Genomic DNA, 25,778 nt, shown 5'->3' with positions numbered 1-25,778 from the left:
CGTCCCAGAGTCCATGGCAGCTACTCATCTACTTCCTGTCTCTGTGGATTTTCTTATTCTGGACATTTCATATAAACAGAATCATATAGCCTGTGGCCTTCTTGTGGCCAGCCTTTTCTTTTTTTTTTTTTAAAGCATGTGTTCAAGTTTTATTCATGTTGTAGCATATATTAGTACTTTATACCTTTTTATTCTGAATAATATGTTCTGTAGTCTGGGTATATCCCATTTTGTTTATCCGTTCATCATTTGATGTGCATTTGGGTTGTTTCACTTTGGAGCTATTTTGAATATGCTACTTTGAACATTTGTATATATGAGTTTTTGAGTGGACATATGTTTTCCATTTCTCTCAGATATATACCTAGGAGTAGAATTGTTCGGTAATATTATAACTCCATGTTTAACTTCTTGAGGAACTGCCAGATTGTTTTTCCAAAGCAGCTACATCACTGTGTATTCCTGCCAGCATGTTGTACGAGGGTTACAGTTTCCCCGCATCCTCACCAGTATTTGTTACTCTTTTTTATTTTGTCCATCCTAGTGGGTTTTAGGTGGTCTCTCACTGTCATTTTGATGTTGATTTACCAAATGACTGTTGATGTTGAGCATCTTTTCATGTCCCTGTTGGCCATTTATATATCTTCTTTGGAGTTGCTGTGTTAAGTATGTGCATGTGTGCATGCACATGTGCAAGCGTGCGCACACATGTGTTATTGCTAAGGTTGTGGCCCATGAGTACACATGTTGTTCTATTTATGAGGATGCATGAGAGTTTTCCTTTACTCTCAGTACCTGGAAAAGCTGTACCATTACCATGTCACAACATGTTGTTGATGTTTTTAATACCATGACTGTTGTGCTGCCCCCATTTCCTTGTTGGCTTTCAGTGTTAGGAAGTACTGTGTGAAGTGAGGTTTATACCTTCAGTTCTGAGTGATCTTAAGTATATACTACTATAGCTATTTATTTAAACTCTTATTTGCTAGTTCAAAAAATTATTATGAAAGTGGTATATGGTAGTGTTAAAAAAATTCAAACAAAATAGGAAGCAAAAAATTAAAATTCTCAGTTTTTGTATTTGACACTCTGTTCCACAGTCAGCTTCTCCAAGGTGAATTAAAGGGGTTTCAAGTTTCAGAGGTATCCTCCCAGAAATTAATGTGTGCATATGCATATCCATATATTTATAACTTCCATAAAAGAGATTGATCTGCGTGCTTTCCCTCACTATGCTATGCTATTTCCTTTCAGTAATATTTGTGGATGTATTTTCATGAACCTACATATAGTTCTGCATCATTGTTTTCTGCAGAATACTCTGTTCTTTGTGTTTGCTTTGATTAAGTAGCTTTGTAGTGATTAGACATTTATGTGTTCTCACCTTTCATTATTGTAAATAATGCCACTGGGAACTCCTTGTATATTCAGTTATGGGTTTGTCCTAAGCATAAATTTGTAGGTGAGATTAGCTAGTTTGAAGCATAGTGCATTTTCATTTTAAAACATGTCACCAGTTGCCCTCCAAAAAGACTATACTGATTTACACACTTACCAGAAGTACGTCAGTGTGGCTCCAAGCAGCACCACTGTCTTTACACGATATCGCCAATAATCTCTTGTTTTTATTTTCCTCATTTGATTATTAGTAAGACTGGCCATTTGTATTTAGTATTTTTGAAAAATTGTGTCCATATTATTTTTGACCATTGGGTTTTTAAAACTTGCCTTTATTCTTTTTGTGTCATGTGATCTTGTATTTGGCTTTTTAAAAGAGGTTTTAGTTCTTTGATTATAATTTCTTCCTGTCTTGATTGTACTTTACTCTTCTTTGTACTTTTATGCTAATTAAAATAATTTTACCTCTTTTCCTTTTATTGATCCTGTGAGCAGCCTACTAGGCTTTATTTACTATACCACCCAAATTCACTGTGACCTTTAAACTGAATATCTCATCAGGCTACCAAAATTCTTCCCTAGGACAATAGTAATTTTTCCTTTTTCGGTAACGCACTAATAAGATGGTGGTGTTCTTTCCAAGACTGTTAAGTCTGAGGCATAAAAGGAAGAGTGTTTTCAAGAAGGAAGGATTTAATAATAGCAGTATTCGGTTAAGCCACAGTTTGAAGATGAAGGCTGAGAAAAGGTTAGTGAGCTACTTGTAGGGAGGGTCCCCGTTGGCTGGGGCCAGTGATGGATCATGCACATGTCAAGTGAGGATGCACTGGAGAGAGCATAACAGATACTTTGGTGAAATTTAGCAATGAAGTGAAGAGAAGACTGTAGCTTGTAGCGGGTGAGGTCAGATATGCACAGGAGAATGTTGATTTTAAGACAGGATACCTGAGCCTATTTCTAGGCAGAAGAGAAGAAATCTGAGGAAAGGGTGGAGAGCCAACAGGAAAGGAATTAGATGAGTAATTTTTGAAGGTAGTGGGTTAATCTTGGAAAGATTGAGGGCACATCTTTCTTGTAGAACAGTGGGGAGGAGGTTTTGTATAACTGTTACAGTGAGTAGAATAAGGACTGCTCTGGTTATTGTTGTGTAATGAATTACTCCAAAACTTAGCACGTTGAGCCAACTTTTAATGTTGCTTATGGTTTTATGGATCAGGAATTTAAAAAGGGAAAAGATGAGGGGGTTCGCCTCTGCTTCATGATATCTGGGGTGTCTGTTAAGGGTGTCTGTTGAGACATCTCAAAGGGTGGAGACACAGGAATCATCTGAAAGCGCATTTTTCACATGTCTGGCCCCCCTGGCTACAAGTTTTGGAAGACTGGGACTGCAGACAGGTGTGCCTGTCTGCATGCTTTCTGTGTGGCTTGGCTTCCTTACAGCATTGCGGCTTCCGGGGCGGTGGCGGGGGTGGCCAGTCGTTACCTGGAACCCGGAGTTCCAAAAGCGAGCGTGCACCTTACAGAGTGGAAGCTGTGTTGCTTTATGACTTAGCCTCGAAAAAATCACACAGCCACTTCCACTACCTTTCGTTTGTTAGATGCACATCAGAAGCTCATCCAGATCTACAAGGAGGAGAATTAGAGTCCATTTCTTGTAGTAGAACTTCAGGGTTCTAGAAGAGCAAGTGGTTTGGGAGATGCTGTTGTGGCCTTTGGAGAATATAGTCTGCCAGAATGCCACAAGAAGTTAATAAAAGGATGTTGTGAACTCTGAAGTATGTATAGTTATATTGTGGTATAATCATTTAACCATTTTTCCAAAGACATAAATTTATCTAATCTTCTTTTTGTCTGGCACAGGCTATAAGACCTAAGCCTAAAGTCCGCTGACTGTTATCTAATTTGCTATGTTGGGTGCGTACCACAGGGGTATGCTCAAGTTGGTTCATGAGTTAGGCTTTCTGATGATGACTGAACTAGAAGACGTTAATTCCTCTTGGATTGTAAAACCAGGCGGGGCTTTAGAATGAGGCTCAGAAGTCAGTTCTGTTTTCCATATATGTGTCAAAGAGCTTTTTACTTACTGCATTTGTAGTCATTCATCTCCAAGACCTATGTCCTCTTCCCATTTTTTGAATTCCTTTAGAAATAATGAGAATTTGGATTATTCACAATGAATTATTTTTTACAAGAGGTGTAATGTACACCTGGGAACATGCCTGTAGTTGTGTGGTTGAGTCAGACGTTGCTGTGTGCTGTGATGCACCCTTGCACATTCATGAACAATGGAAGTGTGAAATAACAATAGGTCTTGACTTACTGAAGGAACTTAGTCTTTCAGTTATACTTTGATGTCTGAGTGTGTATAATTATGGCCTTTGGTTTTAAATGGCCAGGGAATTGTTGTCAGAGTTCTTTTATTTTAAAAGTTTTTTTGGTTACTAAAAGAATTTTTTTTTTAGCTGTGAAAGAAATTCAGTGTTTCTCAGGTGTCTTCTGATTTCTGAACTCTATACTTTCACCTAACAAGACTTTCTCATTACAAGATCGGTTGTTTCCCCAGTTCATAATTCAATATATTGTATTTTTGCTTATCCAGAACATAATTAAGAGCTAAGAAACAAGCCCAAAATCTTCGAGTATCCAAGTTCATCCAAGTTCCCCTTTTAAGATCTCAAATAATATTTGTTTACTCTTCCTCTGCCTACAAAGCAAGTAAGGAGAAGGCTAAGAGCAAGAAGGAAGACATTAAAACTATGAAAATCATTGTAAAATCCCAGTAAACATCCCAGCAACCTTATCCTGCTTGATGTGGTGGTAAACTTTTTTAGGCAAACAGACCACATGTCTTATCGGGGGGAAAATCAGATTGTTACCAAGCTTTTGTACAGCAGTAGTTTGGGCAAGAAGACAGTAGAGCAATACATTTGATACACTCAAGGAAAGAAAGAGCCGAAGATTTTGTACCTGTCAAACTGCCCTTCATTTATAAAGGTCCCATATAAAATGTTATACACAGTATATATGTTAGCCCTGGAGGAATATTTTTCTCATGAGACCTCTGAGGAATCTAATTAAAAAAAAAAAAAAAGTCTTTAAACAGCCAAAATCAATGGAGTGGTATAGACATAAAGACAGAGTTCAAAAAAAGACAAGATTACCCTTGAAAAATTAAGCCTGTGTCAGTCCTCTGGAGTACTTACCTTACAGCCTGCTGTTAAGGAAGTGCATTAACCAGACACCCAATTGGACTTTAAATAATCTGTACTTAGTTTCCATAGACTGTATTTTTTAATTTAAAGGTAAATTTTATAATACCTTTAATGGAGCAGTGGTTAAGAGTTTTCTGTCAAGGATATACTGAAGAGACAAATGGCAGTGACTGGCACTGTGTACTTAAGACGATAGAAGTGTTGTCAGTGGATACAAAGTGTGTCCATTAACTATCTTTCATTGTGGATTTGTAGAATATTTATATGCTCAAAATACTTTCAGTGAAACTGAACACTTAGTTATATGTATGTTTGATGAAGAAAGTTCGTGACCCAAAGTACAGCATCAACTACATCTGTAGATTTGGCCTCTTGAAAACAGCCACTAGCCATTTATGATTTGATGGTAACTCCTTGTGCATTTTAAGGACTCCTGCCAACCCCCAAAGTTCATTTAACACTGTGTTCTAAAGCCTTTTCACTGGATTAGGAAATGATTCAGGAATCTTCTAGACTGTAGAATGTAGAGATTAGGCTTTCAGATTCTGGCTTGCCCCCCAGAATGCGAGTTGCATTTCCACTGTGGGCTCTGTCATCCTTGAAGGTCTTTTCTGTCAGTATCAATGTATTTTAGAAAAATTTTGCTTATAGCTCTAAAATTGCAGTACTAAAATGAGAAGAAATCTAGATTACTGATCATAAAGGCAGAAGAAATCCTTAATTTTATTTGATACTGTCTAGAATCAGATTCCAACTTTGTAAACTGTTAGTTAGCTGTTAGTGTACTTTAACCTCTTAAATGTCTGTGGATCCCGTGATTGCTGAGTTCAGCATCTTACAGATATTTTCACAGCTCGATATCCTTCTTACCAACTTGCCTTAAGTACTACACATTTTAGTTTTGCAGTGTAATAAAAATATAATTTTTCAACTATACAGTTCTCTTGGCAGTGTCTTCATGTGATATGATATTATGTTTAGATTATTAGTTCACTTTTCCCCATCTGGTCGTAAGAGAAAGGGAGATCTACTAAGGATATACTGTCTTGTTAAATTTCTTTTCACAAATAAGGATGAAAGTCTAAACTTGTACATCTTGCACAACTCTTAAGGCTCTTCACAAAGGCCATCGACGTCTGTGTTCAAAACATGTGCAGAAATACGGTTGATCTGGACCTGGTTCTCTCAAGCTGTGAGCTGGGGCTGCTGTCAGCAGAAGGTTTGACCAGCCTGAAGGATCTGCTTCATTTCCCTGCTTTTGCTCACTCAGGAGGTTGTTGGGAGGCCCCAGCTCCTTGCCACATGGGCCTCTTCACAGGGCTGCTCATAGCAAAGTAGCCAGCTTGGCAGAAGCAGAGGTAGAGAGAGCACCGAGGAGAGAAGCCACAGTCTGTGTAAGATTGTGGTAAGCCACAGCCTTATCTCTTGTGAGGTGACCTTATACTTGAATGCTGAAAGTCTTAATTCTCTTATAAGAATATTTCAATGTTTGAATAAATCATAAAAAGATGAATTAATTGTGGTGGTCATTTTGTAGTAAATAGAAATATCGAATCATTATGTTGTGTACCTGGAACTAACATAACATAGTGTTGTAGGTTAGTTATACGTCAACAAAAAAAGAAAAGAAAAAAGATGAGTTAATTAATTTGTTTCTTTTACTTCCTTTCTTTTTTTGACGTTTGACAGCTGTAGATCATCATCATATCTGGAGTATCAAACACCTTTTGCTGATTGGGCTGTGATAATGATTTAGATTACACTTTGGGCCACTTAGTTATACCATCTTAAATAGCTGTAGGTAGTACCCATAACCCTGGCCTGCTGACCCATTATGTGTCATTAGTCACAGTGGATTTGGGTAGTGGCCAAACAGAGTAAACACTTAGCGTGGCACTTAACATGTGCCCAGATATTCTGAGGGAGTGAGATGTAGGGGCAGGTACCCAGAGAAGTAAAGTAGTTTGCTCAATGTCACTAGTAACATAACTAGTAAGTGCCACTGCTGTGGTTCAAATCAGCATCCCTGAATTTAAGCACAAATCTGTACAAGTAATTGGCAGGAGGCAAGGGCTTGAAATTATTAGTTGGCCTTTGTATTAACATTTCAAATGTTCAAGGTGTCTCAGTCTGTTTACTCCAATCTCTGTAGCCCAACTGCAAAAATTGTTTCTCCATCCATTGTATTTATCTTACATTCAAGTAATTTTTGCTGTTACCTCTTTAAGGTCATAGATAAATAGGGATCCTCTGTCTTTGGAGCGTCTGTCTTTGCTCTGATTTTGCCTCTACAGCTCTCTCCCATTCATTAGTGTTATAGGAAATACTTGATGTAATAACAGAGATTAATTTACATTCAAGAGTTTTTAAATTAAGTTTTTGATTGAATCTCCCCCAGTTTGAAGGGAGTTTAACAGTTCTGTTATAGGCTTCATTATTGCTTAGTTTTTTGGTAGATACTAGGGCTATTTTTTATACCTTATTCCTGCTGCTTTTGTGTGTGTGTGTGTGCTGTACCACCACATGGCATGCAGAACCGCGTGGTCTTAGCTCCCCAACCAGGGATCGAACCCGCGTCCCCTGCAGTGGAAGCCCGGAGTCTTAACCACTGGCCCACCAGGGAAGCCCCTGGCTTTTTATATTTAGCATTATTGTTAATGTTTCTAATGAGGTGCCCATGATCTAAATTTTACTTTAAATTACTAATCAGGAGAATAGTGTTTTCTTAATTTCAACATTTTTAGTTGATGTCCTTTACCAACATATTTTTCACAACTGTTAAGTGTGATGTGGCTGTCAAACATTAGCAAGTTTATGCGTGATAAAATTTTAAAGCAGTAATTTATTTTCATATGTTTTGTAACCTAAATTATGGTTACTAAAGAACGGTTGTAAAATTTTGTTCATGAAGGTCAGTTACAATAGATTCTTAGGTATCGTTGACAGACAAACCATTTCCAACTGCTTATCTTGTACTGGGAAAATAGATACTACTTAATGGCGGTTTTAATTTTATTTCAGGGTTTTTCTCTATTCATTCACAACGCCATAGAATTAATCCATACTTTAATCCTAGTCATAAAGAAAAGGCGCACACATTTTAGCGGCGGGGTGAATACTTAGTCGTAGTAGAGTAGAAAGAGCGCAGTGTTGAGAATCCCTCAGAGCCCGGTTCTAATCCCGGCGCTAAGGCTTCCGTGCCCCTGGACGCTGGCCAGCGGTGAGCAGCCCCGCCCCGCCTCCGACCCGCGTTCGATAGAAGCGATAGCACAGCGTCCCGTGTTGCTGCCTTAAATGACACCCTGAGTGCCACGAGCCTAGAGTGGGCCCTGAGCAGGCTTCTCATTTCAGCTTCCCCTTCAACCTCCTTTTCAGAGTTTGTTTCGGAGCGCTTGGGGTCCCGCCCACATGCATTTTCCAGTCGGGCTGCAGGGCCTCTCTCTCCTGCCCCCCAGCGGTTGGAGCTGGTCTCTGCCTGCTCTGTGATAGTGTCGTCCAGACAGCTGCTCTCACCACCACACCTTTGGAACTTGTAAGAAAGAGGCAGGTTAAAAATAACGTTCTTCTTTATTGTGGAAATTCTCAAACGTAAAGTAGTTTTGAAGGGATAATATAGGGAATTACTGCATCTCATCTATTTTAGCATTGTTGAGGAATGACTTAAATTTTCTCTTAATTTGCTTTATTATATACATGTGTGATGTGTATGCATTTTCCTTTTGCTGCATTACCTAAAAAGAAGTTAAAACATCATGACATTTTACTTCCCAAATTCTCAGCAAACATCTAAGAAAAAGTGCATTCTCCTATTGTGTAACCATGATATCATTGTGTTACACGGAAGAAACTGCATTATTCTGTAAAGTCATCTAAAATTCCTTTCTTATTTAAATTTACCTAATTGTCTTAAGAAATGACTTTTACACGTTTTTTTCCTTTTTAAATTAAGGACAATTAGCATTTACCCATTACATTGATTATTATGTTTCTTTAATCTTTTTACTTTTTTTTTTTTTTTTTTTGGCATCACTACACAGCTTGCAGGATCTTAGTTCCCTGACCAGGGGTTGAACCCAGACCACAGCTGGGAAAAATGCCGAGTCCTAACCATTGGACCACCAGGGAAGTCCCATTCCCATCTTTGGTTAGATTTATTCCTAAGTGTGTGTGTGTACACACAGATTTTTTTTTTAACTTTAATTAATTTATTTATTTTGGCTGCACCAAGTCTTAATTGTGGCACACAGGATCTTTAGCTGTGGCATTCAATTTCTTAGTTGCAGCATGTGGGATCTAGTTCCCTGACCAAGGATCGAACCCGGGCCTCCTGCATGGGGAGCGCGTGGAGTCTTAGCCACTGGACCACCAGGGAAGTTCCCTAAGGGGGTGTGTGTGTGTGTATTTTATGTATATATATTATATATTTATTTATTTATTTATTTATTTATTTATTCATTTTTTGCTGTGCTGGGTCTTTGTTGCTGTGTGCGGGCTTTCTCTAGTTGCAGTGAGCAGGGGCTACTCTTTGTTGCGGTGCACGGGCTTCTCATTGCGGTGGCTTCTCTTGTTGTGGAGCACGGGCTCTAGGTGCACAGGCTTCAGTAATTGTGGCACGCAGGCTCAGGAGTTGTGGCTCACAGGCTCTAGAGCGCAGGCTCAGTAGTTGTGGCCCACGGGCTTAGGTGCTCCGTGGCATGTGGGATCTTCCCAGACCAGGACTTGAACTGTGTTCCCTGCATTGGCAGGCAGATTCTTAACCACTGCGCCACCAGGGAAATCCCTAAGTCTGTTTTTAAGATTTCAGTTTCACATTGTTTATTGCTGGTATGTAGAAATACAATTGATTATTATATCTTGAGCTTATATCCTGCTACTCTCTTCACTCATTAGTTTTAGTAGCTTTTTTGCAGCTTCCTTAAGCTTTTTCATGTAGACGATCAGGTTGTCTATGAATAGAGGTATGTTACTGAGTGCAAGTTCACGTCCTCGACACACAGTGAGGCCAGTCAAGCAGAAACGTCGAGTTTGAGAAACCTTTCAAGTAGAGAAAGGTTTATTGCAGGGCTGAGCAAGGAGAACGGGTGGCTCAAGCTCAAAAAACCCCCAAACTCCCTGAGAGATTTCAGCAATGCATTTTTTTAAGGCAAGGTAAGGAAGGGGCATCCCAGGGTATGTGATCAGCTCATGCACAGTTCTCTGATGGGTTGATGATGATCACTCCTTAGGCGGCAGAAGGTCTGGAGGCTACCTGCTCATGATCATCAGGTGGTTAATTTCTAACGTTTGTTGGTGGTTTTAGCATCTGAAAAACTCAGGAAGTATGCATGAGATACTATTATCTTGTACTTCAGAGAGGAGCTGCTGCAGAGGATGTGGGGGAGGGGTCTTGGGATGGCCCCATAGGCTCCTGCTCGGCTGTGGATAGTTCTTACTTTCCAGTCTGGATACCTTTTTATTTATTTATTTTGTCTGATTGGGCTGACTAGAGCTTCCAGGCCAGTGTTGAATAGAAGTAGGGAGAGCAGGCATACTTACCTTGTTCCTGATCTTAGGTGGGGAAAGCATTCAGTCTTTCACCATTAGGACTGATGTTACCTGTAGATTTTTCACAGGTGTTCTTCTAGTCCTGCTTTGTTGAGAATTTTCATTGGGAATGCATGTTGGATATCGTGAAATGTTTTTTGTATGTTTGTTGATCTGCTATATAGTTTTTCTTTTTTTTAGTGTTAATTATGGTGAATTACATCTGTTGGTTTTTTAATGTTAAACAAGTTTTCATTCTTGGAATAGACCCCACTTGGTCATGATGTATTATCGTTTTTATATGTTGTTTAATTTGAAACATCACCATCAGAGGGCTAAGAAACTAGGGGTCAGTGAAAGGAAATGTTACCTAATATTTTTTGCTAGAAAATAGAGACTTTGCTGAAAATTCTTCCAGACTGTTGTCTGTGAGAGAGTTCTGAACTTTCAATTTACTGTTCAAATTGAACCTGTTTTTTGCTCAGCAAGGAAAAGGGAGTCATCTTTATCTTGGCCAACAATTCCCCCAAAACAGCTAAGAAGGATAGTTTCAGAATTGTCTTCTTTGAAGCCTTATAAACGGTATAGGTAGAGTTTTAGTTATAGTTTTTTTGGGTGTGCTTGGGAGATAGGAGTCAGAGTGAACTTAAAAACTGCTTAACAATCCATTCTTGCTCTCATGTGTTTGTAATCCAATCTAACATTTACTTTTTAAGAATAAAAGGAAAACTTTGGGGACTTCCCTAGCAGTACAGTGGTTGAGATTCTGCACTTTCACTGCCGAGGGCGTGGGTTCAATCCCTGGTCGGGATTGATCTTGTAAGAGTTGTGGCACAGCCAAATTAAAAAAAGAAAAAGAAGAAAACTTTTAAGTGATAAATGCATGATTTTTATATTAAATAGTATAAGTAGTGAGGTACAATTGTATCAACCAAAGCCCTAAGTCAAGGTAGTCCTCAACTGCTGGACCCTAACTGGTTCTCTGCTTGATGCCATCAGCAGGGTCCTTCTGTGGCACTGCTGTTGTCCTGTGCTTCTGTACTGACTGATGGTGAAGAAGCGGAAGGAGGGGGCCTTGCCTAGTCTTTGGCTGGTCTTAGGATTCCTTTTGTGTGGACAGTGTTGTGGGCCACAGGGTTTCCTCTGCTAATAGCCATCGTGGCATGTGTTGTTTGCTAAGTTGAGGGAATTGGAGAAGAGTATCCGTTTTCTCTTAATTCCCTGGATGTTGAAGCGGTTGGTGTGGTCTGCCTTGGGGAGATGTGCTCCGCCCTCTGGTAGCCTGAGTGTTAGTTACTGTTCTTTGAGAAGAGATTGAAAAATGTTCGGAAAGACTGTCATTTCCTGTAGAAATCTGGGGGTTAGGATGTGACAGTATGTGGACTGCAGATTTGAAGTTGTGTACGTCAGATTTTCAAAATAAAAATTAGGATATGTTTGGGACTTCCCTGGCAGTCCAGTGGTTAAGACTCCACACGTCCAATGCAGGGGGCGTGGGTTCAATCCCTGGTCTGGGAAATAAGATCCTGCATGCTGCGCGGCAAGGCCAAAAAAAAAAAAAAAAAAAACCAACTTAGGATATGTTTAGTGCTTTCAGTTGTTTTTATATTTGTGTTTAAGTTTTACTTTTATGCACCTCTTGTTAGTTGGCCTATTTTCTGGCACAATATTCTCAGTGTGAGGGCTCTTGAAATAACTGGACTAAGTAATTTCTTTTGTTCAACTTTCAGTCCCGTTGAGAAAAGGAAGGGCTGTTCTTATGCTGTGATTATACTGGAAATAGTGCTTGTCTATCTTAGGTCACATGTACACACTCTGGCTGTTCAAGAATTCAAATCTGAAACATAAAATAGCGGTAGGGGTTTCTTCTCTTTATGCATAATTAAATTAGTTTTAAATTTAGAAACCTTCATGTTAGCAATAATATGCAATTAAGTGGTAAGTAGCTTTCAATTAAACTATCAAGTGTTCCTGTTTAGTAAGACCAGGAAATGGTCTTCTGGGTATTAAAAATGGAGTGCATTTCTTACTGGTGCACAGAGTGTGGTGGTCTTTGGAGTCAGACCCAGTTTGCAGCCCTGAACTGACTACTTACTATCTCTGAGACTTTTGCCCACTTCAGCAGTGTAGAAATAATAACACATGTTGTAAGAAACAGTAGACCTGAGTGTTTCCTAAATACTTTGTGCTGTGAAATGTGGCTAATTCCTTGAAGAAATGGTTTTGTGAGCAGACCTGTCTGGAATTTGTAGCATCCTGTTTTCTTGGAGGTTCCCACTGTGTGTTAAGACACTGGGCTCTGAGAACTACTTTGGTGAAGAAGTCTGCTTGCTTTGTTCAGCTAAGCATTTCCCAGGCAGAACTTCTCCCTTCTTCCTTCCCCGCCCCTGCTCCCTCCCCGTGTGGGAAGTCTGCAGCATGTTTCAGTTTACTTTTGTTTCATGGATCCTGGTTTTGAAAAGAAATTGCTTAGCACAGTATCCCGAATTTTACTTGAATAATGGTAGATTTCTTTTCATCCTTTTCATTGTTAATTTGAATGATTTAAACACCGTTGTGAACTCAGACCCACTTTAGTTTTGGTTTAGCCTTGTATGTAAGTAATAAGCCATTTTCTCTTCCAGTTTTATTGAGATGGAATTGACTTAAGCACTGTGTGAGTTTAAGCAGTACAGCCTAATGACTTGACATCTATATATTGAGAAATGATTAACCACAATGTTTAGTTAACACCCATTCATTCATTTAATAATTTGCTATATTTTATTCCTAATTTACTATTTCAGTTATGTCTTTTGCCCAAATTGTTGTTATAGGCTTTGATATTAAAATCCAGGAAAAGCAAGTGTGGTATGAGAGTAAGAATCATAGAAAGTTAGTATCTGGTCAAATTCCTGCTTTACTAATTCAACACAGTTTAAATATTCATCAGCATTCATAATACTTCTTGAACTGCTACTCCTGGCCCTCTGTTAGATATAGTGGAGGATGTGATTTAGATGCTTCCTGCTTTGAGCCTCTCAACACTAGGCACGAAACATCCATGTCTTTCTTGAGTGATTTGTAAGAATTCTGCAGATGTAAAAAGTGAGAACATTTTTGCAATAAATACAGCAGTAGATGTTAAAGAATGAAATGTAGAAAAGTATTTTTTTTGTTTTGTTTTTTTTTGTTTTTTTTTTTGCTGTACGCGGTCCTCTCACTGTTGTGGCCTCTCCCGTTGTGGAGCACAGGCTCCGGACGCACAGGCTCAGCGGCCATGGCTCACGGGCCCAGCCGCTCCGCGGCATGTGGGATCTTCCCGGACCGGGGCACGAACCCGTGTCCCCTGCATCGGCAGGCAGACTCTCAACCACTGCGCCACCAGGGAAGCCCAGAAAAGTATTTTTTTAAGGAAATAATTGGAAGAGATATAGAACGAATAAAGTAAAATAGAGATAAAAAGAATAAAAGAGTAATTTTATATCCAGAGATGTTTGCTGCTAACATCTTATCTTCCCAGACTTTTTCTTGTGTGTTTCACAAAAAATGGTATCATATTACGCATGCTACTTTGTACCCTGCTTATTTTGTTGATGATGTCAAGTGAAGGTCTTTTAGATGCCTGTGAAGCGTCCTTACCTCCCCAAAAGTCAACCTTAACACTGGGTGCTCTCTTGCTCTCCAACCTGTTTCCTGGCAGGAGCTTTAGGCTGAGGAAGAGTGGTGAGAGCAGCAAGTTCTTTTGGTGGGTAAAGTGTCATATATTATATAATTCCTTGTTGGCGATGCATAAACTCTTGGTGTATGCGCAACTCTGCAGAGTCCACATCCTTTGTTTCGGTGAGTTGTGTTATACTGACCCTGAAAGATTTGCGTTTAACTTGTTGCTTAGAAGAAAAAAGATTGTTTAGAAATGTCAAGAGCTAGAATATACATATTATGTACAGCTAGACTTACAGATAAAACCTCCAGTTATTGTTACAGCGTGCTGGGTGGTTCATTGCTTTTCTAAGTTAAATTAAAAAAAAAAAAGCCTAAAAGAAAGACATAGGGGGCATTTTTCTCTTGATGAAAGGTAGTCTTGAAAAAATGTTGTATTATTAAACATGTTTTTAAATCTGATTTTATTATTTAGAGTTTTATTTAATGGTATCAGGAACTGACAAGGAAGAACGAGTTTCCATTGCTAGTTTTCTGAAATTTAATTTTTTTCTTTCTTTCTTTTAAATAATAAAAGGTGGCTATCATCCAGTGAAAATTGGAGACCTCTTCAATGGCCGGTATCATGTTATTAGGAAGCTAGGATGGGGACACTTCTCTACTGTCTGGCTGTGCTGGGATATGCAGTAAGTGTTCCTTGTCATTCGTGCTTTTGATTCCTGGTCTGGTTCAAAACATCTTTATTTTACAACAAGCTAAGGCTGAGGAGCACACCTGCTTCTGTTGTGGCATGTAAAGCGCACAGCACAGGCCTGCCCCACCCCAGACTTGCCCCTCTCACTTTGAAGTTCATTTGCCTGTCATCTTTAAATATTAATTTTCTTCTGCCTTTATATCTGAGGCTTATTCATTGTAATTGCGCTATACTCGGGTCATATTGTTTTTCTAGTAATTCATCCATACCAGAAAAACATTCAAATATAAAATAATAATGTTTAGGGCTTTCCAGTCAGTGGGTTTCGACTCTTTTTGAAAGCCATGACCCATAATATGAAACTGCATCCTTAGAGTACACGTACACATGTGTAGTGTGTGTGTGAATTGAAACAAAAGTGTTATAATACTTGATCTTAACCATATGTGATGAACTCTGACATCTATCTAGTCGACTTGATTTTTATGAGGACAAAACAAAAACACAAAGCAAAGAAGAGATTGATACATGAACCCACTGCTTTACTGTAACCCCACAATTTGAAAAGTACTATTTTAAAGGAAAGCTTATTGAAAGTCGCTATTTATTGGAGTTTATTAGAGTTCATTATGATGTCTAGTTTATTAGTCTAGTTTATTAGAGTTATTATAAATGATCACTTCTGTTAAAATTTTTTTAAATGCATTTTTTTTTTAAGGGGAAAAAGATTTGTTGCAATGAAAGTTGTAAAAAGTGCCCAGCATTATACAGAGACAGCCTTGGATGAAATAAAATTGCTCAAATGTGTAAGTACTACAAAAATGTGAATGATATCAGAAAGGTTAATGATGAAATTTCACGGAGGGATTTTTCTGGGTTTTACTAAATTAATTGAATTTATTATTTGTAAGTTCAGATACTGAATCTTTTATTTTTTACAACATTTATTAAACAGTTTTGGTTGGTACAATGGAAATGACTTTCAGTCTTAAACACTTCTGTTCTTGAATTCATTTTTCTCTCTATAGGTTCGAGAAAGTGATCCCACTGACCCAAATAAAGACATGGTGGTACAGCTAATCGATGACTTCAAAATTTCAGGCATGAATGGAATACGTATCCTTTCTGATGGTTCTGTTGCTTCCTAATGGCTGAATTATACTCTAGTTTTTCTTTTTACTTTTAAAAAGTGGAAATATTTTAAGCCCTATACACTTGTGTTTGCTGATTCACTCTCCACATGCAGGCTCTAGCGTCTTCGTGTTATATGATTCTTGAAAGATGAAAGTTTCTTAGTTATAAGGTGAATTGTTCCTTTTGCTTTTTGAATAGGGAGGCCTTAGTTCTGATTCTGGAAAAGAAGTGTGTCCTACAAGTGGAGCAAGGGCATCTCATGACCTCCCTTTCTCTTTTGAGGATGTCAGTTTTAATTGGGCTGCTGTTATATTGTTTGCATGCTTAGTAGTTTTGGGGGAGGGAGGGCTCAGGAGGAAGTGAATGGGGGTAGTGTGGAAGGAGCTCTTATCTTTACCCTCCTCCTGCCCAGGGCATTGGTAAAGGACAGCCCCAGGGGTCGCAGTGACAGCAGAATAACGTGTAGCTCAGAGCTTTTGGCACAAGCGGAGAGAAGAGATAATGCCTTTAGTTTCCAGAATGCTGTTTCCATATTTTAGTATTGGATCCTCTGAGATAGCCCTGTATGGGCCTGATCTAAGCAATACCTTCATTCCCCAAGGTTCAGGAATACCGAACCGTGTATTCATTATCTAGTGACTGGTGAGTGCCAGGTGTGCGTCAAGAGCCAGGCTCTTCTCCTCCTTCCTGATCTTTTATTCTTTCCTTTATCATGTTTGGAACAGATCCAACATTTTGATATTTGACCTGTTCAAGCTCCAGAACCTGAGGACAAAGCCTTCTCCCAGCTTACACCCCAGAATGACAGCCTGTTTCTGCATCTACTAAGACTTAATCCCATAGGGAAGCACTTTCTTCACACCCTATGTATTTGTGGAGGTTTTTATATTTCTTCTAGAGATCAGATTTGAGGATACTAGCAAGTTCTGGTGACTGCTGATGTTACCTCACCCTTTGCCTCAAGATCCTTTCTGCTAGCTGCAAAGTACATTTTCCCCTCTTGATCGATAGAAAGATAGAGCTGGTCCTTCTCTGCTCCTGGTCTCCAAGTGAGCCTGTTTGTTTATGTGCAGGCAGGGTAGCCCTTCCTCTTGCATCAGATCTGGGAGGCAGTTCTTAAGACAGCTGATAGAGGGTTTCTTTGGAGAAAACACCTGATTTGTAGGTAAATGGAGGGATTTTTTTTTGATATATATTGAATACGTTCCAGTGGCTATTTCTACTGTTAAGTAGTCCAGATTTGTCAGTGCTTTGAGAACACTCAGGTCATAATTTAGAAGCCATGGGCTTCGGCTCTATGCCTGCTACTAACTTTAGACCTTAGTTGCCATTTTTTTAATGAGCTTGGGAAATAGTAAGGAACTTCTAGCTTTAGATCATCTGTGCCTAAGTCTGTAGCACATACGCTGTCCAGTGTCATAGAAATATTTTTCTTATTTTTATTAAAGATATTTAAAGCAATAGTTACTATGATGATGTGGTAGATCCAGATATTGTAAAAAATATTAACTCATCTGACCTTCTTATAGGCCTGTATGTAGGTCTCCAGGGCTGAACAAAATATTCTCAAAGGGTTTCAGAGCCATTTAAAATCTTTCTGTATGAATGACATGAATATATTTATATGAGGGGATTTGGTGGCTCACAGTTCTGGAGGGTCAGTGGTTGACTAGAATTTCTATTAAAAAACAAAACAAAACAAAACCCAGATTCCTGAGATTTCATTATTATAGGTTGGTCTTAATGGCCATGCCATGTCTTGTGATCATACATCGTTAAAAACTTAAAAATTGATCTAGTGACCCAGTGAAAGATACTGTTGAAGGAAAAGATTAAATGTCTTCACTGTGTTTGGTAAATTTCTGTTTTATAAAGTGTTTTATGTGATGTATAGGATAGAAATTTAGGTAGGCAGGCAGGACACTTAAGGTGGGAGAGTTCTCTATTCTTTTCCTCATCAGTTTCTGTGAGGTTTCAGTCCTGCTCATTTTCGTTAAGGCTGATTGTCAGAAGAAGTGTGCTTGAGAGCGTGGGTAAGTGTGGGGTTGAGTCATGACTGCCACCTTTGGGTGGTGTCAGGCAGGAGGGTTCTTTAAACTCCCCGAGGTTTACTCTCCTCATTCCTTATGTTTTTATGAGTACACATTAAATCATGTATGGCACATGGTAGGTACTTAGTATATGTTAGATCTTTCTATTTAGGTGAGGAACAGCAAATGACCACTTCTGGTATTATTGATAGTATTGAAGTTGTATTTTATAAAGAAATAATTGTTTTGCCAAGTGCCACAATGATGCTGCTTTTAGTAATTCCGTCACTGCAGGAAATGTATCCAGAAATCATCCTTAACCCTGTCCCAGATGTCTGCATGGTCTTTGAAGTGCTTGGCCACCATCTCCTCAAGTGGATCATAAAATCCAACTACCAAGGCCTCCCAGTACGTTGTGTGAAGAGCATTATTCGACAGGTGAGGCTTATGACGGCAGCCCCCAGCTCCCAATACCTAACTGGCTAGCCTTTCAACACGAATTCCTGTCTTAAAAAAAGACAAACAAAAAAAAGCATGCACGGGCTTCCCTGGTGGCGCAGTGGTTGAGAGTCCGCCTGCCGATGCAGGGGACACGGGTTCGTGCCCCGGTCCGGGAAGATCCCACATGCCGCGGAGCGGCTGGGCCCGTGAGCCATGGCCGCTGAGCCTGCGCGTCCGGAGCCTGTGCTCCGCAACGAGAGAGGCCACAACAGTGAGAGGCCCGCATACCGCAAAAAAAACAAAAACAAAACAAAACAAAAGAAGCATGCGCACATATATATCTCTCTCTCCAGTTTTAGAAATAAATACATATATCACAGTGCATAACATTTTGAACTTATTAAATCAATTTTGTATTTAGTTAATGATAAGCCATTCTGTCTTGTAAAGGGAGTAATATGTAAATGTCAAGCATATATTTCTTTTGGCATATGGATCTTTTTTCAGGTAAGTGATACAGTAAAATGAGAAATTGTTTTATCCAGTATCATTACTACGAAATGTCCCACTTAGTTCCTTAGAAAATAATACAGAAAAAAACATATAATGTATTGTTGTGTTTATTTGCTATTTCTAAGTATTTGGATGAAGGATAAATGGAAGGTAATTTAAGGAATGTTTAAGTTATATATGGAGTATTGTATTTGTACTTTGTTCAATTGCCTTGACAATAGAAAACCTTCCGTTAGTGCGTGGTTCAGTGTTGATGCTGCAGCAGATATTTATAGAATGGAAGTACACACATATGGAAGATTTCCTTCTAATTAGAAATGTTTACCAGATTCAGTTTTCTGCATGGAACATACCAGTCTTTGACTCATTGCCCTTAGAGCCTAAATTAGGAAAGTTGCAGATACGCTTTATTCTGGATTACCTATTCTGATATAATGGATAATTACCATGCATATTTCTGCAGAGTAAGTAATAATCAGGGAGGTTGCTTGGTTTGCTTGAGAAGAGGACTAGTTGGTTTGGAGCCCATTCCTTGTCCCCAGGCCCAGAGCTTGAGGTAGACCTGCCTGGGGGTTCTAGACCTGAAATACAGACCTTGATCCATAATTCTTTTTTTTTTTTTAATATTTATGTATTTATTTGGCTGCATTGGGTCTTATCTGCGGCACGCAGGATCTTTTGATGCGGCGAGCAGGCTTCTCTAGTTGTGGCATGCGAACTCTTAGTTGAACCACTGGAATAGAGGAAAGTGTAATGAGTACACTTAAATCTTGGCAATAGACTTAATTTCACATTCTAACTTTGGCACTTACTACTTTGTGACCCTGATCAAATTACTTAACTTCTGTAAGCCTGTGTCCGCATTTGTCACATCAGGATGATAATGCGTTTGGAGGGACTGCTGATAAAGCTTTCAGCATGGTGACCAGCACAGAGTAGCCATCCTGTCTCCCCAGCTGCATACTCTGAGCACCGGGAGTCCCAGATCACGTATTGTAGGTTTCACATCTCTTTGTAGCTTCCTTCAGGTCGTAGGAAGTCAAGAAACGTTTCTGAGAGGTTAGCTTTCCCTAAATGAAAGAAGAAATGTATGTTCCTCTTATTCTTACTGTACAAAGTGGCTGACCTTTCTGTGATCTGAAGGGTTTGTAGATAAAGGTTCCCACTTATTTTTGAAAAGTCGCAGCACAGTTGAATCACTTGCTTTTCCAGGGTTTCCTATACACTGTTATCAATCTTTTGATCAGTTCTTAACTCTCCTTGTTTCGCCCTGGTGACCTTGTGCAGGGTCAGGAAGGGCCATCCTCTGGTTTCTGGTGATCGTGGTGAAGACACCCCTTGCCTCCTCCAGGCTGCTTCTGTGCCCTCAGGCGTGGGGTGTATTTGCCCCCCAGCTTTCATTTCTTTTTCTTTTAAAATCAGCTTTATTGAAGTCTATTTTATGTTTAGCTTTTATTTCTAAAGCCGAAAGAAGAAAAAGGGTGCTGTGTTGTCAGTGTTTGTTATTTGTGGTGCATTCAAGGTGTGCCACAGGTGATGGGGTTTTAAAATGCTGTTGCTGTTCTTTATATTTTTTTAATTAATTAACTTATTTATTTTTGGCTGCGTTGGGTCTTCGTTGCTGCGCACAGGCTTTCTCTAGTTGGGCGAGCGGGGGCTACTCTTCGTTGCAGTGCATGGGCTTCTCATTGCAGTGGCTTCTCTTGTTGTGGAGCACGGGCTCTAGGCATGCAGACTTCAGTAGTTGTGGCACGAGGGCTCAGTAGTTGTGGCAGTGGGCTCAGTAGTTGTGGCTCATGGGCTCTAGAGCGCAGGCTCAGTAGTTGTGGTGCATGGGCTTAGTTGCTCTGTGACATGTGGGATCTTCCCAGACCAGGGCTCGAACCCGTGTCCCCTGCATTGGCAGGCGGATTCTTAACCACTGCGCCACCAGGGAAGTCCCTGTTGCTGTTCTTTAAACGTGGCTTTTATTTTCTTCTGTACTCGAAAGGATAGCCGATATTTTACTTTTTAAAACCTTATGGTTTAATTCATTGCCTTGTCCAGAAACCTTGTGAAGAAGTGGCTGCTTGCCGTTAAATGAAGCTTGGTAAGGGCAAGGCTCTGAATTTGGTGACTTTGCTACGATACGTAGGTACAGCGTGTAGCTCTGGATTTTTGAGTTATCATTAACTCTTTCTGTTATCATGCTTGTCACTAACATTTATTATGCTCTTTCAGGCATTCACAGTTTTATGTGCTTCCTTTGTATTATGCTGTCTATTCCTCACCACAGCTTTGTGAGGCCAGAGGTGTTCTTACCTTCACTCTGAGGAAGGTGTTAAAAGTTTTCCACAGGCCCCCAGTTACTGTGGGGAATCAAGACTGGAATACAGGTGGTGCAGGCCAGAATCCATGCTCTTGACTGCCGGGTAGTGTGCAATGTCTGCATAGGAAGACTGGGGAGCATTTTAAATGACAGCATGTCTTGTGAAGAGGATGCATTCATGTCTCTGTTTGTGGAAATGGTTTACTTCTACGTTTGTCTACGTTTAGTATTTATTTACCATTTAAATGACCTCACTGGTCCTTTTGTCAATGAATGCATTATGATCAAGCCAGTATTGTTCAATTTTAGAATAGAAAGTTAATTTTAAGTTGGTAAACATTTTTATGTTCTTGGATTTGATCAGTGTGTGGTAGTACATATGATTCTGTACTAACTTGGAATTCTCCTCCTCAAAATGTTGGGTATGCAGCTCAGAAATTCGGGGAAGTCGCTCCTTCAAGGGAGTTGAGCCCCTTTCCCAGCTCATTCCTCTGTGCTTCCTCAGCGCTGGGCGCAGTGTTTTATCTTTCATCCTGACGATGTTCACGAGTGAAGTACAGCTGCTGAATTTTCTCATTAGTTCTCACTAGTCAGAGTTAGAAAGAAGAAGGAGCAGAGGGCGATTTCGGGACAGAGCGGATGAGGACAGTGTCCCCTGGCTCTAGTCCTCTGTGAGTGAGGCAGGTATTCGCCACACTTATCCATTCAGTCTGGCATGTGCTCGTCTGAGCAGCTTGTAGCATTTACCTCCTGTCTGTCCTAGCGAGGAAGAGAGATCCGGTGGGTGCCTTCATTTTCCAGTAGCAAAGCTTCTGGCTTGAGGAGAGCCCTCTGCTGTCTCGCTCCACCCTGCAAGCATCAGTGTCTCGGAGCAGTGCTGCCTGTCTGGTTCCCCACCCCCACCCCCCGGCGCTGCGTCACAAGGCCTTGCCCCGTCTGCTCGCCCTGTGTCCTTTGTTAAGGTGCCCATGTTGTGACCAGAGTCAGGAGACACTGTGGACAGTTGCTGTCCTTGTGTTCCTCTGTGCATTTTAGAATTTGGGAGGAAGCTCACTCTGGGTGGCCAGCAGGCCAGGGAGACACCTTCAAGTGAAACCTCCACATTAATTATTCCCAACTCCCTCCTTTTATGTCTGCGACAGGACCTATTTCTAGCACGCCGAGGTGGAGAAGAGCCAGTTTATGTTGTTAACACCATAACAGACAGTCTCTGACACGGTTCATAGGTGCCTAGAAGAAACGTTAGAGACTGTGCTGACCAAGCCCTTGTTTTCTGGCTGAATTTGAGGTCAGGGAAGGGGAGCCATAGCTAGTCAGTTCCTGAACCAGAGCACGGTCTCCTGACTCCCAGCCTGGACTCTGCCTCCAGGTCTGCACTGCTGCTGACTCACATGCAGAAAACTGGCCCCGCCCCGGGGTGTGATCTCCGTCCCCTAAGTGGGATGCAGCCCCGTCAGGGACCCCTCTGTGGCTACGCTGATCGCCAACTCCTGGTCAAGCGGATGGCAGCCCAGGGTCTCTGCAGCCTGTGCTGCCTCCTGCTGGTGAGGCTAAGTATGGTTTGTAGGCAAGAGAGACATACTGTGATAAGACAAGTGAGGCAACAGAGGTCTATCCTGGGGCATGAAGCTTGCTTGATTCATTGATTGTTTTTTTTTCACGATCATAATTATTCAGTGTAAATGGTTGTAAGATTGCCCATCATTATTGTCGGATTCTGGATTCTGGGGTGCTTAATTGCTTTCAGTTCACTGGCTGTGAACAAAAATACTGTTTTTGAAAATAAACCATTCTTCTTATAGCTAAAGATTTTTTTAAAAATATATTAGTCTAGAATTAAAAGGATCAGAGTTTTATCAGGTAGAGCCCATTCATATTATAGATGGGGGAAATGAGACCCAGAGAAATTTAATAAGTGACTTAGAAATTTAATAAGTTATGGTTATTAAGTCAGTATCAATACAAGTCTTCTGACTTAGTTCATTTCTACCATTTAGTTTGAATTTCCTGTGAGCTAGACCATGTATTTGTGAGTTTTCCATACATTATTTCTAATTCTTACCATATTTCTGTCTAATGGATATGTTCCCCCTTTTATAGATATGAAAATGGAAGCTCAGGCAGCTTAAGTACCTTGCCTAGGGAATGAGTGATTGAGCAGTAATACAGGAGTGGTCTGAGTCCCAAGGTCGTGATTTAACAGTGCGCCATGCTGTCTCTTAAGTGTTTCCTTTAAGATTTGTGTTATCTTAATTGACTTAATTTATCCCGGTGATAGTCTGTTCCTTATGTTCATTGTCAGACACAAGCTGTGCTTCTTGAGGAAGGTTAACCCAGTTGAGTGCAACAGCCAGTATTAAAAATCTGGAACCTTAAATTCTTACTGAAGACACTTTGCTCCTCTCAAGTGCCTCATTGTCCTTGGAATTCATTTAACACCTTTGGATACTGGATCACGTTAACTCTTATCTGAGTAGCTTCTCACACAGTAAAACAACCTAAGAACTATGAAAGAACTAAGGTGGAAAGTTAGGAGCAACTTGTGCGTGGGTGGTGGTGAAAAGATATTTTTGGAAAGATGCTGACATTTTAACTTTGAGTTACTATATGATGATTGAAATGAAGTTTCAGTTGGAATAATTTAAAACAGTTTAAAGTTTCTAAAAACTCTTAATTCCTTTTACTCCCGCAGGCTGGAAGTCATCAGTGTACCTGTCCATTAATTTCTTGTACTTCTCATAATTTCTCTTGTTATTCAGATATAAAAACTCCACATGATATTTCAGTTTGTTGAGAGAAGATACGTGAATGCTAGTGAATAACATACAGGCTCGTTGGATTGTGTTCCATTCATGATTATAACCTTATTCTCTATGGAAATATATAATGATCTCTTTCTTCCTATTGGTTCTTTGACATTTTAAACATAATTTAAATATATTCTAATTGAAATATTATCTAAAACATTCAATATTAATTCTAAGGTAAAAAGTCAAGGCCCAGTGGAGACAGGGAACTTCTATTGCTATGTGTCAGACATCTAGAAGGGTGTATGGTCTGTTACAGGAGCTCAACTGTTGTTCAGTCAGTGAAGTCATGTAAAAGTATTTCCAAGGAAAAGTTTTTTTAGATATGTGTGGGGATTTTCATCTTGTTTAAGAGATAAGTCTCCCTTTCATTTTCTTCTGAAACCCCTTTCCCTTGACTTACTAATGTTTTGTCGTCTGCTAAGATTGTTTAGCCAGGAACTCAAGGTAGACAGGAGCATTGGGTTTTTGGCTGAGAACTTGTCAGAGCTGATTGATATTATATATCTTCTGCTTGTCTTTTTCTCACTTCCTTGTCTAGTGTCGTCAAGGCCCCTAAATGACTTAAAATGTTTGAATGAGGATGTTTATCAAATGTTAATGTTTATTGAGCTTGTAGAGTTTCTGAGGTATGGGAACATGAACTGTATTTTTAAAATATTTTTTTCCTTATGGAAAGAATTGCAACAATTCCCCTCTAATGGAAATAATTCCAGAAAAACTTGGCCCTGCATTTAGGTCACCATACTCTGTAATTTTTGTGATATTTATGATATGTAAATGATATATATAACAAGTACATGAGTATCTTGGCGTAGCATTTTCTTTTAGTTCAGTGCTGTAGTGTTGCCTGGATACCAGGGCTATTTAATCCTCCTTTCCTGCAGTATTAAAAATGTACACACATCATTAGCCATTATGGGAATGCAGATCAATGAGATACACACTTCACACCCAGTAGGGTGACTAAAATAAAAAGACAAGTATTGGCCATGATGAAAAAATTGGAATCCTCACACGTTGCTGATTGGAGTGCAACATGGTGCAGCCATAGTATAAAACAGTTTGGCAGCTCACTGAAAGGCTAAATACAGAGCTACCGTATGACCCAACGACTGCACTCCTAGGCATATACCCAAGAAAAATAAAAAACATATGTCCACACAAAAACTTGTACATGAATGTTCATAGCAATATTATTTATAATAGCCATAAAATGGAAACAACTCAGATATTCATCAAGTGAACGAAATGTGGTATTTTCAGTGGAATATTATTTGGCATTTAAAGAAATGCGGTATTGATACATGCTACCCTTGGATGAACCTTGAAAGTACTGAGCCAGTTACAGAAGACCACTCTGTATCATTCCACTTATATAAAATGTCCAGACCCAGCAAAGTAGATTAGCGCTTGCCTAGGGCTGGAGGAGTTGGGAGGAGAGGGGGAGTGACAGCTAATGGGTGTACAGTGTTTTCTTCTTTGTGTGATGAAAATGTTCTAAATTAGATAGTGGTGAGGGCTGTACATCTAGAAACCATTGAATGGTACCTTTAAAAGGGTGAATTGTGTGACATGTAAATTATACCTCACTGAAGTTGTTATTTAAAAGAGTATATGTATAGATGCGTTTGCTTCCATGAGCATAAATTATCTCCAGGATGATACACATTGCTTGCTTCTGGGAAAGAGCTGGGATTCTCTGGGGGCCGGGGTGGGAGGAAGATTTTTACTAAAACCCTTTGTATCCATTGTATTTTGTACCTTGTAATGATTTTAACTATTTTACAAACAAATGTTAAATAATAAATGTATTAATAAGTCATCTCCTCTCGATTTCACGTGATCAGGTCCTTCAGGGGTTAGATTATCTACACAGTAAGTGCAAGATCATTCATACTGACATAAAGCCGGAAAACATCTTGATGTGCGTGGACGATGCATATGTGAGAAGGATGGCAGCCGAGGCCACCGAGTGGCAGAAAGCGGGCGCTCCTCCTCCTTCGGGGTCTGCAGGTGAGGGCTGAGCCAGCTTTGTTTCAGTCTGTGCGGGGCATTGAGAGCCTGCCAGGTTGT

The 25,778-nt window shown here is 39.9% G+C and overlaps 1 protein-coding gene across 11 annotated transcripts in view; it reads left to right on the top strand.

Annotated features, from left to right (window-relative positions):
* The window catches only part of SRPK2 (SRSF protein kinase 2), a 231,184-nt gene that overhangs the window by 171,943 nt on the left and 33,463 nt on the right, over positions 1-25,778 (top strand). For all 11 annotated transcript variants that reach the window (XR_009542048.1, XM_060157251.1, XM_060157250.1 and 8 more), the window contains 5 exons: positions 14,353-14,461; positions 15,188-15,275; positions 15,498-15,585; positions 17,965-18,071; positions 25,553-25,718. Coding sequence is in view for 10 of the 11 variants with exons in the window: in XM_060157251.1 (XP_060013234.1) it covers positions 14,353-14,461; positions 15,188-15,275; positions 15,498-15,585; positions 17,965-18,071; positions 25,553-25,718 (558 nt within the window). In the remaining variant the exon portion in view is untranslated. The remainder of the gene's footprint in view (positions 1-14,352; positions 14,462-15,187; positions 15,276-15,497; positions 15,586-17,964; positions 18,072-25,552; positions 25,719-25,778) is intronic.

Source organism: Lagenorhynchus albirostris, chromosome 8 (genome assembly GCF_949774975.1).
Source record: "Lagenorhynchus albirostris chromosome 8, mLagAlb1.1, whole genome shotgun sequence".
NCBI lineage: Eukaryota > Metazoa > Chordata > Mammalia > Artiodactyla > Delphinidae > Lagenorhynchus > Lagenorhynchus albirostris.
Note: the sequence above shows the minus strand (reverse complement) of the source record. Positions and strands in the feature narration are given on the sequence as shown.